Genomic DNA, 18,422 nt, shown 5'->3' with positions numbered 1-18,422 from the left:
TTTTTAACCAGTACTTTCTTTTATAGAGGAGCAATTTTATCATAGATTAGCTTGAGAAATTATCTTAATTCTTCTACTTCTTAATTAATATAAGATTAAATATTTTTAATGAGTACCCTTTTTTATAGAAGGTGTCAAGGGTTTAAGGCCTTCCTTCTAGGGTTAATATGAAAAGTTAATTTTTATCATTATTAATGGGATAGACTTACGAGAAATTTTTCGTTTTAAACTGACGATGAACGTACCCGCACGATTTTATCATTTCGAAATTCATGAGCCCTTAGATTCTCTTAATCTATCGAACTAAATATCCTTATCAAGTGGAATGAGAGTTCGAGCTAAAGAAAAATTATATTCGCTAGGTTATGCATCGCATGGTCGAAGATATTTGGAATTTTTAGTATATATTTAGAGAAGGAACTGAGAGAGTCAACTGGCAATTTATCCTTCTAAGCAAAAAGCAAAAACATAGGGTGATGGTCTCGTTTACAATGTTATGGTGCACGATGAAATTTTTATCATGTTTACTTGTACAATTAAAATTTGAATATAGTTGACCAAACATTTTGGAATTATTAGCACTTTGGTTCCCACTTGGAGAACAGTCGAAGCATATGAATCGTCATCGAAAAGACGATTCTCCCGTTGGATGCTTCATCAATAATTTTCCAACCCGCAATTCTTTGAAGAAGAGTTTGACACGAGCAACATTGTTGGTTCTGAGCATTATATTTGTTCCAGTTCACAGTCGACAAGCTGAATCGCATCCAGCTGAGACCAAGCACAAAAATGCTGATGAATGCAAAACATTCGATTGTCACACCTTAATATACATAAACGTTACACTTGGCACGATATGCTACTAACACAAACGTTTTACTTGATGATAGAGGCAGTGAGCAGCTGCCAAACTAAAGCAACTAAAATGAAACTGCAGGCGGGTGTTACATGCATCCAACAACAAAATGCTAATGAGTTCCGAAGAATGAATAGAAGCGCCCCAAAATAGGACAGGTAACAGGATTTTTTGGAAAATCTTCCTGCAAATAGTCTGCTGAATTTGTAATCAACAGAACTTCCAATGGTTGTTGCAGTTTACACATGTGACGAATGTAGTCATCGGCTCATCGGCACTTCGGGTTTGCATTTGGTAGTAAGTGGTCTTCCGCTGTCCGCACCGACCGCATTTGAACTGATCAGTTGTAGCTTTAGCAGCTCCTTCCCGCTGACACTCGAATAAAGCCTTCTCTTTAATCTGTTCATTTGCAAGTTTCCTCTTGTCACTGGCCATTTCTTCAGGAGTCATAACTATGAGTTTCTCAGGCTTCACTTCCCCAAGGAGAACTCTTCTTCGAAGATCTGTGTTGTTGCCATCCTTCAAATTGAACATAATGGATCTGTACTTCAGCTTTTGAGCACCATTAGAACGGCCTAATTTTTCAAACATCACGGACTCCACCATGACTGCAACTCGGATGGGATCACACACATTTACCTCATCCAGTATATTTCTCACTTCATCTCTTTCATCTTCACTGGTCTCACAGGAAACTTTTGAGAACGCCTCTGCTAGAAGTTCCCGAAGTTTGTCTCGGATAGGATCATTACATTTGATCATCGTTGTCAGCTTTGGAGGAGCAGCTGATACTGTTGATGGCTTCTTGGTAGTAGATGCTTGATGACTTCCACTGGGGATTCTGTTAGCTTTGATAGCACACCCTCCTGATTCACTGCTCTCATTCTTCTCAGTCTTGTGCCTTTCTGTATTTGAACCCTGGTTCTCGTCTTTCTTTACAAAATTGAGACTTTCTGAAGTTGAAATCCTATCCATGTTGACAGGCCCAGCCTTTGGAGTCCTGTCAATCTTGAAAGTTTCTGTTCTCTCAGATTTGATATTAACTTCTACTGAACTTTTACTTTCAGAACCACCATTTTTCTTAGAATTTGACGTCTCCTGAATGACTACATCTTTCCAGAATTCTAGCAAAACAGATGCCTCAGCTTGAATCTTTGAATTAACATGTTTTTTAAGACTGCGGAGACGTTTGCCCACCTGGAAAAAGAAAGCATGTTTAAGTTCCAAGAGGAAAAGAATAGGCCAAATCCAACAAGTTTTACATTACATAACTGCCGAGGATCTATAACATATGCAGTTATGTTAAATGAAAAGTTCAATTTTTCCAGAAAAGAGAAACATAAGCTGTCAACAAGAATTATTTATATGATGAGGTACATGCAACATAAATTGATTTGTCCCCAAACATCTGATGGTTCGAGAAAGTTCTTTCCAAAACACCAACAAGAAAATTAAAGAGATGGCTAAGCTTCAACAATAAGGTATATGTTTGCCGAAACTTGCAACAGTGATGGAATCATAATGGCAATTTGTCTGGTCAAATTTGAAATGTAGGGTGATTGTACAAAACACTTTCTTTTGTAATTCCAAGACCAAGATATCATTTGACATCCTCAGAAAAGCAGATGAAATAGGTTAATAACTCCGGACTCCCATAAAAAAAGACCAAGATACTATTTCAGACGAAATTAGCAAAGCAGATGAAATAGGTTGCTAATTTTGGACTCTCCTCAAAAGTTTCTGAAACTCAAAGCATCACAGAGAAAAGCATCATAAAGCACAGCATATTCTATCAATCAAATAGTCATCAACAGTAAGATACCAGAATTAAATGGTAAGTGAATTTAAATTTTCACTTGCAAACTAATTTTTCTTTCAGTGTTCAATTGTCAAAATTTTCACTGATAATTAACAATATCTAGAACCTTTGTCACAAAATAAGTAGATGTTAGCAAATTACATGTTCAGAATGTTTCATAGAAGGGTCTTTGATCTTGCAAAATGCATGAGGATCCTGAGTGACATGCTGGAAATTTTATCTTGGAACTAAATCTTCAAAAACTAGAATGTGAGGGTTCTGCAAGTTATTTTTCAGAGAGAACATTACAGGCTGACCATATCCAACCAAGATCCCAGGCTCTTTTGAGAAAAGTCAATAATAACACCAAAATTCATGGTGCAGTCTCACCATCCATTGTTCGCAACACTACAGCTAGGCATAAAACTAACCAGCAAGAAGCTGTTCTGGATTATTTGAATTAGTAACCTGATGCAAGATCATTACAAAAGCAGCGATTATACAGCAAAACAGGATGAAAATATGGAAGAGGGACCCTCTTCACCAAAGGAAATACTCCTATTTCACTTTTAAACATGCACTAACAATACATTTATTCCCCTGAGCATTCCACTGCATGCAATGATAGATAACGAACACTTTTTATATACCATATTTGATCCTCAATAACAGCACTTTAGGAAAACTCAAAGTTAGACCATAAATTATGATCTTACACCTAAACTCAATATAACAGGGCTTAACCAAAACCTTGGTGCATCCATTTGTTTCACCTGTGTGGATTCAGGATTGCATCACCACAATCTTCTGATCAACATACCCACTCATATGGTTGAATTTGTAGACCTCTGAAGTACCAAGAACAGCAATTACAATAGATTCAAACTCAAAACAATATCTTCAAACATGCTGAATGATAAATTTATAGTGGTCCCTTAAAATGAGGAAAACTTGCAGCATAGCATGCCTGATAAAATTAAATCTGTCCAAATTCAAGCACCATACAGTAAGACAAAAATCTTAACTTTGATTTTATAATGCCCGAGATCCTCATTTCATGTTACACCTTCATACTCATGTGCTCACAATTTTCAAACGTATAGCTTCATAACTATATAATAAATAAGTTATTAATCTAGTCCTTTCCAAATTGAAGGATCTAATCCTTCATGACTTAGCATGGTTTTTAAATTATTTTTAATTAGTTTATAGGATCTCACGATCCTATGATCTGATTCTGTGACCTAGTTTATGGAACCTCTTCCAATTCTAGGTAGGAAAGTGGGTTTGACAATCTTGACCACATCTATTTGATGACCAAAATTAGCATTAACACAAGTATATGGTGACATAAGCATCATTTTAAAATAAAGATGACTTTGTTGAAAGGAGCTAAGATAAAGCAAAAAGAAATCTGTGAATTTATCTTAAGCAAAAAGGTTCAGATAAGGCATCATTGTAATTTTTTTACTCATCAATGTTGCAATAGAGCAGTCGTTTGAATTAACAGTTTCAGACTTTTAATCTGTTATATTGACTCCAAAAACATATTTAAATTTAGATTAGACATAACAACATGCCTAAGTAATATAATAAATAAGGCAACTTGATTAAAATTCAGATTTAGGGCCTTTCACCAGTCACATCAGGCCCCTAACTCTTTTGTTTGAGATCAAGCCTTCCTCCCATTATGATCTCCTTCCACACAACTTCATCAGTCCAAGCTTTAATTTTCTTCCTCCAAATTGTACCTTGCACTCATGATTGTGTCATCGACTTATTTTGCTTTTAGCTTGATATGGATATGAGCTAAGAATTTCATATCCATAATTGTCCATTTATTCCACTAAGAAGATACCTGTAGTCTTTTTTTATTCTGAGAGTAGGTTTTTGACAAGCATGTAATAATTTTAAACCAATATAATTGGACTAGGCAAGTGAGAAGGCACCATGTTTCACTCCTGTATTCATAACTTTGTACAACTAGGCACTAAATTAGGCCATCATAGTGATTAGTGATTAGGACGAGACTCAGATTATAGTTTAATATATTGACCATTTCTTCTAAATTGTCATTCATTCAACTCCCTAAGTCAACTAGCATAATGCATAGTTGATCATTGCATCAAACTTCAGAGATTCGCTTAAGATAATAACATCTTATCTTCAGTTACCGTCTTACATCTAGTCAACACCATAGTGTCACACACTTAGCTGGTTTTGCAGTCGTACGGCACCCTTACGTGTTCGTCCGCAAATGTTAGCCAACCCGAAACCTCCTACGGTCCCTTAGGACCTATTAAAAGGAAAACGGGTTAGAGAAAGCGTATCACTCGGGATCTACAAGCAATCATTTCAACAAACACATCATAGCTAATGCAAATTATAAACAGACTTGACAAGCTTTGAACAGTCGCACAACAAAGGGTCCAAAATGGTCCACTATAGACTGAAATCCCCACAAGTGCCCACATGACACAACCTTTGTTTACACACCTAAGACGACCACCAAAACCAACCAAAATGAGACTGTACTATTAGCCCTTTATATGCTGTGCAAAGCATGAACAAAACCGAAAGACACGGACATACATGAGCATTACATCAAACACCTTGTTTACAGTTTTGTTCGTGACATTCTCCCCCACTTATTACATCAAACGTTGCATCATCTCGCTTTTGTTGAGTTTTTAATCCTTTGTTCCGGTTGCAATGCGCCTCTTGGCTCCCAATTGTACTCCGCCACTGTTGTTGAGTAGTCGAACTTTGATCCGTCGTGCTACTTCAACTCGCCAATGACTTTGACTCTGGTGAGAGGTCAGCTAAGTTGTGTTGATCCCTGTTGGTTCCTATGGATCCCTCAGATGAAAGAAAAGATGGTTCCTTGGTATGCGCTAGTCTCTCAAATGCCTCATGCCGCTTGAACTAGGTGGATGCTTGTTGGAGCTTTAACTAGCATCGCCTCACAAACTTTAAAGTTTTTGGGTCCTTCCTCCATAAAATTTGTCTATCAATTCTTCTTCCACTTAGTTGTCACTTCCAAGTAGGTTTGCATCACTTCTGTTTTCGATTGACATTATATTAGGAAATGATGTGGATAATCTACTCTCAGCAGCACTGATCACCATTGGTGAGGATTTAACAAGTATTGTCTTCTATTAGATTTCTTTAAAGGGTCTTTGAACCTATGCAGAGTTCCTCTGCTAGATAGATAAGAGGATTGGGGCACTCAGTTTCACCCATTCTCTTAAGAGTTGAGAAGGCAAAGTTTACTTGACTTCGCCCGCCTCCTCGAGGGTTGTACTCCATGCATCAAGCTGATTACTTGCCTTCGGTCGCTTGTTGCTCACATTTCCGAAGCACTCGAAGTGTTTGCACTCCTTGCGTTGAGTTAGCTACTATGATTCACCTTATTAATGTCATTTAACTTCTGGAATGCAAAAAGTTTTCACCCTAATTTGGAGCAGTCTCTAATAGTTTTGGTCGCCTTTGGGATTGTACCGTCTTCTCCATCATCTCTATCGCCTACTCCTTTGAGTAGCAATGATACAACATTGTGTACTGCCTACTTCGTTCTTTAGTCGAGCACTCTTGCATCGACCCGAAGTCCTCCACTTTCAGCTATCTTGATGAGAAGCTCGTTGACACCGGTTTTACAAAGTTCCCTAGCCTATGCCCTTTAGCCTTGCCTTAGTATTTGGGGTTTGCCTCTGCATTCTCCACCTTCTCAACCCCTTTCATGACCATATGCTCTCCCTTCATGAGAACAAGGGATCGATGACTTCATGGAAGTCCCGACTCTACGGTACCATAGCACTGCCATGCCCATGACCCTACTATCCATCGCCTCGCATCTGTATCCCTTTCTTCACGATCGATAGATCAGCCTCTGTGACACTATGACACTTCTCCGAGTCCACCTCCATTCTAACCGATGCTTAGTTTTAAGTCCCTCTGGACTCATCGTCACTTTCTCGCCCTTTTTGACTACTTACTTCAACACCTTTATGTTATCTGAGCAGTTCTCCTTGGTCGATGGAAAGATAGACTGCAACTCCCATGCATGGCCTCCACCATCATGTTGCAGGGCCCACATCGATTTTTTTCTCCTTAACTTTCTTGTTAACAACGTTCGCTTACTCCGCCTTGTCCTATGATTTATCGAGCTCCCTTAAGCGAATATAAGATCTGGAGCAATCCAACTCTCCAACCGCTCCGATCATACCTCTACATGATCAAGTCCCTCCCCCCCTCTCCCCATAAGATTCACTGATACTTGTATTCGAAATTCTTCCTCGGTGGTACACAGCCCCCATATACTGATAACCAATGCTTTTATCCGATACAAAATTCGATGCACGCATGAAAGACCCACCTCTGCGATACCATAACATTCACTCCTTGAATCCATAGCCGTTCTTGCCGTCGTATTATTCACCGAAGTGGAGCTCCCGATCATACCTCCGTATGATATAGTCCCTTATGGGTCTAGTTTCGTGTGTATCACATTGCCATGAACTGTTCCACCATGATCCGGTGCACAATGTCGCCTCCTGGTGACATCTCCATTGTATTCTGATCATTATGGGATGAACTCGGATTGCGATCCTTCTATATATGGCCTCTGCCAACACATTACAAGGTCTCTTCCACCTTCGATTGTGTTCGCTTCTTTGACAATCAACCTTCGTCCACCCGTTCTCGGGTTACACCCAAGTGAAGCACCGCTCTAGGACAGTCCGTCGCCTAGCAGCTCTCGAAGTCCACCGACTTTGTTGAAATTGGTGCATCATTGTTTGGATCCTAGGCCTCTGCCCCCACTAGCACAATTTCGATTGCGCACCGCTTCCTTCATAACAACTAGAATGACAACACTATGGCGTATTCTTCAAGAGTACCCGCTTCACATCCTCTTGCCCCGTGCCAAGATCTTTTGAACCCAATTTCGCCTCCACAAGTTGAGTCGCCTTGGTTTCTCTGTCAAATGCTTCTCCAAGATAAGGTGCATGTGTCTCGAAGCTCCTTTCGTCTTTGGCACCATGCAGGATGAGTTTGCTCCATCAGAATGACGGACACATGGAACGACATGATTCCACTCTTGCCTCTACAAGAGTTCATGTTCTTGACTTTTATCCAAGGAAAGCTTCATGCCTTCGCTCGATGTTCCATCTTCTATGCTGACTCCTTTCATGCGGTTTGGGTACTTCACCAAGTTACACTCAAGTTGCTCCGTTGATCGTGGCCCTTACGCCCACCATTCCACGGGTTAGCCCTCCGTTGAGTCCGATCTCTATATCGGCTCTAAGTGTGCCTTCACTTTGTGTTGTCTTGGGTCGCTCCCCTACTTGATCTCACAATGCATCCACTAATGCATTACCTTATGTGAGACCATTCAATGACTCCTCACCACTCGCTCGATCGGTTGAGCTTTGTAGGGTTATTGTCTTGAGGTACTCCTCCTCAACATATGCAGTCCGTTGCACATGATTCTCCCTTTGGAGAACCGGGACTTATCCCTCCAAGGTATCTATCATGTTGGAGTAACTTCTCTCTTCGCATCCTTCCCTTTAGAAGTTTCGGAGACCACCATCCCCTTGGACTACTCCGCCTTGCTGAACAAACTGTGCATTGTTCTACCCATACAAATGCACTTGATAGATTGAGACTCCTTGCTAATACAGCCCCAGCTGCACCCCTTAAGGCCTAGCAACATGCTGAACTCGCACACTTCAGCCTCCTACGGACGTATCCTTGTCATGCTGAAGAGAAAGTTTCAATACTCCATGACGTTCAATGCTCCATGGTATCGAGTTTCGGTCGCCTTGGGATGGCCATGAACATTTCATCGTCCGTATACAAGCCCTTGTATGAGTACCAAATTCTTCGAGTTAGCAATTTCCCTTACATCTGTGAGTTTTGCACAACACTTTCGATCACTGAGTAACCTATTCCTCTTTGCACGGTCTCATCCTTTGCTAAGCGCCTCGCTTGCCTTGAGCACCATCAAGTATGGTTGCCAACGTCGAGTCGTAACTCGAACTTAGCCATCCCAACCTTTGTGCGCTAAGCATTCTTCCCAACTGCTTGTCCTTATGATGCCTCTTACATGAAGGATTGGCCATTCCTCTGAATATCAATCTCAGATGCTCGTTCCTCTGAACAACTCCTTTTCTCTACATCTCCATGCCCATTTCCCCTGAACGGTCGCATGTGCTAGCTGCCCTTAACGCAGTCACGCTAGGTCCCCCACGTTTGCATGTCAAGTGTTTCTATGTATGCTTGTCTCATTCTGATATTATATGTCACGTACTTAGTTGGTTTTGCATAAGTCGTGTGGCACCCTTGCGTGTCCGTCCGCAAAGGTCAGCCTTCCTGAAACCTCCTATAGTCCCTTAGGACCTACAAAAGGAAAAACGAGTTAGAGAAAGTGTTTCACTCGGGATCCACAAGCAATCATTTCAGCAAACATTTCATGACCAATGCAAATTACAAATAGACTTCGTAAGCTTTGAACGGTCAAAAGGTCCAAAATGGTCCACTATAAACTGAAATCCCCACAAGTGCCCACATGACACAACCTTTGTTTGCACGCCTAAGACGACCACCAAAACCAACCAAAATAGGGTTGCTAAGCCTACTGTCATCCCTTTATATGCTGTGCAAAGCATGAACAAAACCGAAAGATACGAACATACATGAGTATTACATCAAACACTCCTTTACAGTTTTGTTCGTGACAATAGGGTAGCATAGTAATGAACATCTTCTTTAGGCTCTTGGTAGATTAGTAGTTTGGGTTTTTGTTCTAGCTTGGTGTTAGATCTTAGGTAATTATCTACAAAAGTAACCTACACATTCAAGCAATAAGCATAGAAATAGAAAATCCTTTACATTTAAGTACTGAAGTATGAAGCCTGCTATCTGCTAAACCAATAAATCACTATAGTATTTCAGCTAAAGCATGAAGCTTGCTATCTGCTAAACCAATTGAAATCCATAAAATATACCTTTATTGATATGATAATCAGATCGTTATGCCATGTTATCTTCGGTAAAATAACAAAGCCATAAAACTTGATGGTATATAACAAGATTTGACATACCGAAATGCACTGCTCGATATGGGCAATACGTATTGATCCGACAGAGGACTGATATGGGTGGTACATTAGTACACCCCAATGTACTGTGTGTCAGTACGCTCAATATAGCTCAGTACTTATCGTACTGATAGCTGGTCGGTACACCGATACAGATAAGTAATTCGAACCATGGTATATAGTCTTCTCTTATGGTGCATATGAACCTTTTGCATGTTTGGACTAATAAATAGCAAGGTCATGAGTGCCTCATCTCAAACTAATTAGAATTGTGGTTTTATATATATGCCAATAGTATATATGACAATGTTTCGACCCATAAATTCATGTTTTTTATTTTATCTAATATAAATTATGAGAAGTTGATACATTAGCAAGCAAAAACTACTTGATGAATCTAATTCAACCATTTCTAATATTTCACTCATCATTTTGATGTCTTCGTTGTATGAGTTGGATATATTTTCTTGTATGTATATTTCAAACTCTTCGAAGATGTCAATACCAGAATTGAACTCTGCAATGATTATCAGAATGACAAGAAAAACCAAACATAAAGTTGTACTTACAATCCAATTATGGCTAAAGTTTTACTGCAAGTCACCAAATTCTAGAGCAAGTCAAACAGCAACCAATCCAACAACCAGTCCAATAGATTATAAAGGAAGAAAATGAAACAGAAATCAAGCATGTGGTTCATTGACAAATTGCAAACATTGGTCAACAAAACTCAAAACTAAGTATATTTTCCAGTTGACAACATAATAAAATTCTATAGTATTTTATGATGTTATATGCAATAAATACAAATCAGATTATACAAAAGAAGTAAGATAACAAAAAATAACAAGGATTTACCTATCATATGATCAGGGCAGAAACTCAAACATAAGATCAAATAGTACTTCAGTGTTTTTTTTTCTTCCTTTTATTTTTCTTTATCTTTCTGAAAATTATAACTACAGTTTGATCTTATGTTCGAGTTTGTCTGGATTATATGAAAGATCAATTTTTGTTACATTTTGTTCTCTTGCTTCTTCTTTATGAACTGATTTGAATTAATTGCATATGATTTTATAAAATACTACAGAATTTTATGACTTATGCTGCCAACTGAAGAATATGTTTGTTAAGAGTTTCATTGATCAGTGTTTGCAAACTGTCAATGTTCCACATACTTGATTTTTATTTTATTTTAGTACCATTATTACTTTATTAATTTGCTTGAGTTCTTCCATTATATATGTTGGATTGATTATTTTTTGGTTTCCTCTAGAATTTGTTGATTTCTAGTAAGACTATAATCAAGATTGTAAGTATAACTTTGTGTTTGGTTTTTTTCAGTCATTCTGATAACCATTAACCATTTGTTGGTTCAATTCTAGCATTGATTCAACAAAGAGTTTGAAGCATGCATATAGGATAAGATATCTAACTGATAGAAGAAGACATCAAAATGATGGGTGAAATATTAGAAGTGATTAAATTGTAAAGTTTTGTTTAAGCCCCCGCAAAGGAGCCCCTCATATTCAATGAAACATAGACATGGTCAGTCGAGCAAGGTGTCGGTGGTCGGTCGAGAAAGTTGGAGGATTTTGATTAAAATTACATATCAGATTTAGTTATTTTTTTAGGATTAAATTCATCACAACTTTTGTCAAGTAATTTTCACTTTCTATAAAACATGATATCAAATCAAATTAAGTAACATAAATTTCAGGGTCCAAACAGTGGCACATATCCAACTCATATAAGAAGACATCAAAGTGATAGGTGAAATATTAGAAGTGACTGAATTGTAAAGCTTTGTTTAAGCCCTCGCAAAAGGCCCCTCATATTCAATGAATCGTAGAGGTGGTCAGTGGAGCAAGTTGGAGGACTTTGATTATATTGATGAATCAGATTTAGTAGTTTTTTAACAATAAAATTCACTACAAGTTTTGTCAAGTGGTTTTCCCTTGTCATAGAGCAGCTTCTCAAAATGATATCAAATCAAATAAGTAACATGAATTTAAGGGTATAAACATTGTCATATATATGACACCATGATTCAACTTAAAGTTACATATAAAACTAGAAACTAACTAAAAGATTAGAGAAAAAATTATAACATGAGATAATTAAATATAAAATTAGATTTAGGAACTTCTGCAACCTACACTATGCCTCTGATTTTACCATGATAACAAATTACTTTTCATGTCATCATGACCTCCTTCATTTGCAGTACACTATCATCAATCTATGTGGCATTACTATCACTAATGAGCAAGGTATAATATGGAATCAGCCAAAACAACAGCACTTATGGATATGCCACGCCCTCAGAACATTGGAAAAACTGGTAAATTTACATCCTGCTTGTATTCATCCTTGACTAAGCAAATGCCTATATGTTTCTATCAATGACATTGCACAATTTCTTCCTGCGCAGCATAATGATAAAACCCTGAAGTCTCACTTACTATCTAATTTGAGCATTACTGCATTATAATTGGAATACAACATTAAAAAACATTAAATAAAAAAAAAAAAACTAAACAAGCCTAGTCTTTTATGTAAAAGGAATTGTCGCAATCACTGTAACACAAATCTCAGAAAACAAATTACTAATTTTGACGGGGAATCGTAAATTTGAGGATAAGATCAAGTTTTCAACATAAGCGTCTCCAAAATTCATATACAGAGCTAACCAATGTAACAACTTTTCATAGAGGTATAAAGTTGCCCCAAAATCATAGGCATCGATTTACGCACATCGCATACGATCAAGAAAAAGAGATGGCAGTACCTGAGTTTCCACCAACTGCTGCATAGTAACGGGAATCCTCCTCAGCCGCCTCAGCGCGTCCACGCACCGATCCACCTCCGATGACCCATCGCCGGCCTCCGCCGCCTTATCAGCCGCCTTCTTTGCGGCCTCGAAGGTCTCGAGGATATCTTTGTCCATCAGTTCCGACCGAAAACCCGAATCAAACAATGAAAAGCAAATCACCAGTCAAAGATCCCCCGATCGGCGAGGACCGAAGCCATGCACGCAGGTATCAATCAATTGATCAATCGAAATCCCCAGGAATTGATCCCGGTAATCACCTAAGCTGATCGAGTTCTCTCTCTCAGGTAGGAGAGATTGAGAAGAAAAGAAAGCGACCGCAACAGATTGGGAAGTTCGAGGGGTTGGAAATGGTAGATGCACGACTTACATTACGAATAAAACTTGCGGAGCTGTGTTGGTGTGCATCGAGAGGCCGACGACGCCTGCCACTAGACTCGTCAACGTGCGCCACGTTGACATCTTGTGTTCAAAGTCGTTCGTCAAGTCGGAAGAAGGCTGCAGGCATTGGGTCATGTACTCTCCTGGGCTGGGCTGGGTCACGTGCTACTCTTGACGAGGGAGACATCACTGTCGAGATGACGACGCGCATGCATGATGATAACCATGATAAAATATTTTAGCCGTAAATGTAAAATAACTTTTCTACCGGTGACGGAGGCACTGCAACCGTGCAAGTGGGTCCCATTCGGGCTCTCACCATTTAAGTGAGGTATAGTTGTACCGTGAATCTTCTCAGTACCCAAAAATCTCTTGATTTCGATGAGATAGTATCTAAGGTCCGTTCATGGTATTTTGGTAGTTTTTATATTGTACAAGAATAATAATCTTCTCAGTATCATAGAAACCCTTGGATGACACGGAAAATAAAGTTTTAAGGACTTCGAGATGATATTTAAGGTTTGTTCATTATATGTTTCGTAGCCATATATCATGTGGGCACTTTTGCTAAGGGATTTATGAGTGATGAATTAGTGTTAGACCCTTTGTTATATGATAGTTTTAAGCTTATACGATTGTCTTAATTTGCCTTATAAGTGTTCGTTTCCTTATGCAGTCCTAATATTCATGAGTAGCGGAGCAATGATGCAATAATGACAATTTGACTGACATTTATCATTAATCTATCTTCTTTCCGTGTATGTCTGGACTATACGAGGTTATAAAAAGATTAATCTTTTATGAATAATTATGTTATAAGGATATGGAAAGCTCAGATAAAAAGCTAAATATGTGATGATTTATATCAATCTCAAATTTAATTTATTTATTTAATCAATTTACATATCTAATTCATTAAGTATGGATAGTTACAGCAAATATATATGGATAACGACAAAGATGAAAGATGAAGATGATCAATGTTTGGATGTAAAGAACAGAGAAAGAATCCCCCCAATCAAACTAACCAAAGTTTCTATCTCATTTAATGAAATGATGGTAATTATTTTTTTCAAAAATAAGAAGAAATATATTACTCTAAAGCTCTAATAATAAGATGGTAAACCATGCTTCTCGAGCATAAAATTTGGTCTGTGTTATCTAGTTTAAGATTCTCTTCAAATATTCGAGGATTTGGATATTTTAGCAAAACGTGTCAACTAATTGACACTCATGTTTTCTTTTGGAACACACAACAAAATTTATATTCTTGGAAGCATTAATTAGTTCAAGAGCTCCCATGGTAATTGTTTCCCTTTGCTGAGAGGACTTCCATGAGTAATTTGCAATCGGATTCTATCTCCAGATGTGTCAGACCTGCTTCACAAGCATGTTTCACTCCATATTTGATAGCATCAAGCTTGGCTTTGCAGGAGGTTGTATCCAGTAGATAATTATAGTCAGCTCGCATTACATGTGCCATCAATTGTGCATATTATAGAACGAGCCCTTTCCACTGTGTCCTGCATGTCAAAAGATCTATCAAGCTTTACCCAAACTATTCGTTTCGCTTAGGTCACAATGATTTGGCATTCCCCAAGCATCCACCATACTGGTTTAAATATTTACAACATAAAACATAAGCTACAGTTCTAACAATATTAGTGAAAGGAGTATCCTTTACGCCATTAAAGGTGGTCTTATTTCGGATCTTCCATATCAATCAAAGGCAATAAGCTATCAGGGTCCTACGGATCTAGCAAGCTGATGCCCCTTTAAAATTCCACTCTGTAGAATTTCACCCAAACAAAGACCAAAAACTATGGCCAAGATTCATCTCTAAACTCTTGCATGCCTTGGTAACCACAGAACAACAAAAAAAACTATGGTTTTGTTCGTTAAAATTCATCCCACACAACACACATGGACAGTATAAATATTTAGTTTAGCCAACCTAGTAACGAATGAAATATTGAATCTCAAATTTTAATAATAAAATTAATCAATGAATTTAATGAATGAATATATTATTTGAATAAGTGATGTGAGAAATATTTCTACCGTACACTTAAATTATTAAAGGGATAAATATTGAGTTTGAGAGTTGGACATTGTGTTGAAAGATTATCATGTCAAAAATTTGGATATTGAATCAGAGAACTAGTTGATGTGCTCGGACTTTATGCTTAAGATTGGCATCGTATCCAAAAGGATATGATATCATATGATCAAATATTATGATAAACTCGATATATCGAAGGATTTTGTAATGTAATAATGGATAGAGTGATATGCTAAAGATTTAGACAAAGCATTAGATGATTATACAACATGTTGAAAGAGTAAACAATGTGTCGAATATTTTAGAAATATGTTAGATGAGTGAATGATGAGTCAAGATTTTGGTTGAGGTTATTTGGGACCAATTTGAGTTGGTATTAAGCTAAAATATAGTTCACTTGTCATGAAAGTCATTGAGCTTGAAATTGGATCAAATTAGGGTCATTAGAAGAGCAAACAAGTGGCTAAAGTAATTTGGTACCATCGGACCTAAGCAATAGTACTACTTGAGTTAAAAAACAAGTATTGTTTGTACTTTGTCAATATTTCTGATGATAATACTGTTTATAGTGGTGATAATATACCTAGGGCAATGATGGTATTGCTAGTATAAGCATTGGAGTAAAGATTTACATCTCTATATCAAATGTTACTATGGTAGTACTACTCAAAATCAGTGATAGTATACTGAAATATAGAGAATTTAAATATTTGGTTTCATTCTTAAATTCTTTTGTAGGCAATAAGTACTCTACTTAGTCTTGGATGATGGAGCATTTATTCGTGAGTTTGTAAAGTATTGTAGTTCTCACTTTGTGTATTACTTGAGTATCTTCCTCGTTCATAAATTTAGTTATAATACAAATGATAGGAGGAGAGAAAGCCTCTTGTATAAGATTGAGTATGAATGTTCTCTCCTAAGCTTGAAAAAAAAAATATATAAAAAAAATAATTGATCTTCACTTATTGAAAGGAATATCATATAGTGGAAGTCGATAATCTCGAGAATAAAGGAATCAAGAATATGTGTAAATAAGAAAGATCGAACTATTATAAATTAATTTATCATTCATTCTTTCCATTGTGATTTTTGTTTATGAGTGCTTACTACTTATCATTATTCATTTTACTCGTAATTCTTACTCACACTCATTTTTTGTTTAATTATATTTTCAATACATATTTTTCTCGATTGAAATTAAAAGTCAATTAAAATTTACTATAACACTAATTTATTCTTTCATACCATTAAGATCCTAACAATTGATTTTATAGTATGGTTCTCTCAATTGTATTAACATCCAAGAGAGATTATAACTCTTTTAGGCAATCGTGAAGGTCACTTCATAGCATATCCTTCTGTATTTAATGGGATAGTCTATACCTATTATAAAACTAGAATGTAGATTTTCTTATCAAATTTTTATTTGTGACACACGTGCGCATACACACGCGCACACACAAATTTTCACTTGTGACACACACACACACAAATTTTCACTTGTGACACACACATACACAAACACACACACATATAACACATATTTGAAGTCACACATGAATAAACTAATAGAGCAAAATAATCTAAATTTAATCTTAGTTATTTAAAATAAAGTCAAATGATGATTATGAAAATATAACACTTCTTACAAAAAGATTCAAAAAACCTATGAGGAAAAAAAAATAGTAATCTAATAAGAAAACAAGGTAAGACCAAAAGTAAACCCAAGAAAGATGTAATTATATGTTATAAATGCAAAAGTAAAGACATTTCAAGAATAAATACCCATAATTAAAAAAAATCATCATAAAATAAGTTACTTGATATGATTTTTGTTAAACAATATAATGTATTTAGAATAAAAGGTATTGGATTCACTAATAATATCATTCATCAAAAGCCAATCAAATATGTAAAATGATCCACATTACATATTCATGTATACCTTAAAATTAAATATAACTTTTATGAAAAGTTTGATCATTGTGTTTACGCATGCTCCCTTAAGAAAAATAGCTATATTAAATTTGTTTTAAGCCAATTTATCCTTTTTTTTAAAGGCATTTATATTGAACAAAAATCCATAGCCCATAAACAATTTCCTCCAAAAAGGGTTCACTTGATAAACTAAAACCATACTGCCTTACTTATAGTTGCTTTACCACCACCCTTCTTTGATAAAAATTTAAAAATTTTCTCATAGGGTTTTCCTATCAAAATGCCCTATTTTAGGGGCTTCAACAAATCAAGTTCGATGAAAATCTTTACAAAACATCCATTTAAAAGATATTGAATGATCATCTAGTTTAAGAGGTCAACCGATCACTGATGCAATATGGAACATGCATTTAGGAGTCTAGTACTCAAATAAAAGCTCAGGCATTTAGATCTACATAGTAGTTGATGAGAAATTTTTGAATAAACATTAAAAATTCAACCACCAATGGATGAGATGCAGATTCCCACCTCCCAGTGGACCAAGGGCTCTTAGTGAGGATCCTCAAACCATCAAGTTTTGATAAAAATCAAAACAAGAAAAACCATGAGCCATATTAAGAACTTGTGGAAGGAAATATGTTAGGAATAGAGAGAAGAAAACTTAAAAATCAAATATCAATTAATAAATAATATACTAGAAAGTCGATGCAAAATTTAATGTGGTTCAACAACCTCTTAAACACCCTCTCATATAAATCTAAAAGCATTTTCTATTATCCTTTCTAGAAACCCTAGAAAGTACCCTATATAGATACTTTAAAAGAGAAACTCAAGAGTACCCGAAATATCTTCCTATATGCCTCTCCTTATTACTAAATCCTTGAGACTCAATGTGTATTCATAAACAAATTTTAATTCTTTAAGGACTCTTTTTACATGAATTTCTAATATAAATCCTAATCCTAATCCGTCGAGGAGTTTGAATTTAATTAGAACTCCTCCCAAGTATTTAGAACCTAGTTAGTACTTTATAGAATTCTTATCAACTCTAACAATCTTTATCTTCATGAGTATAATGCCACTTTATGCTTTATTTAGAAATTGAACTATTGTTATAAAAAATTCACTATAGCTTCATAAAATGATCAGTTCATGATTCAACACCTAATTTTTTTAACAAACTTACCAATGCATCATGTATAGTTGGAATTTAATCAATAGCACTACTTAATTTTGGAGAGACCTTCATCTCACAATCTTATCACAAATAGGATTTTTTTTTTCTCAAAAACATATATATCCTAGAAACTATGACACCCTTCATTTCCTATATTGTGTATAAAGCTTGTAGCCATTGGTACCTATCATCTTCTGTATGTGTAACCTGTTTTGAGCCATTTGAGATATTTATTATATTTTTATTCTAGATGGTATAACCTTAATATAACCTTCTT

At 36.4% G+C, this 18,422-nt stretch overlaps 1 protein-coding gene across 1 annotated transcript; it reads right to left on the bottom strand.

The window, feature by feature from the left end:
* Window positions 1-790: 790 nt before the first annotated feature.
* On the bottom strand, window positions 791-12,954 carry LOC103989038 (transcription elongation factor TFIIS). Its single transcript, XM_009407773.3, has 2 exons — window positions 12,546-12,954; window positions 791-2,053 (listed from the first exon to the last, which is right to left on the bottom strand). Exons 1-2 carry the CDS (start codon window positions 12,702-12,704, stop codon window positions 1,067-1,069), a joined length of 1,146 nt encoding a protein of 381 aa, XP_009406048.2. The 5' UTR covers window positions 12,705-12,954; the 3' UTR covers window positions 791-1,066.
* Window positions 12,955-18,422: the final 5,468 nt, after the last annotated feature.

This window comes from Musa acuminata, chromosome BXJ2-6 (assembly GCF_036884655.1).
Source record: "Musa acuminata AAA Group cultivar baxijiao chromosome BXJ2-6, Cavendish_Baxijiao_AAA, whole genome shotgun sequence".
Lineage (NCBI taxonomy): Eukaryota > Viridiplantae > Streptophyta > Magnoliopsida > Zingiberales > Musaceae > Musa > Musa acuminata.
Note: the sequence above shows the minus strand (reverse complement) of the source record. Positions and strands in the feature narration are given on the sequence as shown.

What these genes read in the sequence shown, in the direction of transcription:
- LOC103989038 (XM_009407773.3), bottom strand. Translation starts at nt 12,704, where the DNA reads ATGGACAAAGATATCCTCGAGACCTTCGAGGCCGCAAAGAAGGCGGCT. An exon ending in AGCAGTTGGTGGAAACTCAG is followed by an intron (nt 2,054 to 12,545) that starts GTACTGCCATCT and finishes TTCTTTTTCCAG; the next exon opens with GTGGGCAAACGTCTCCGCAG.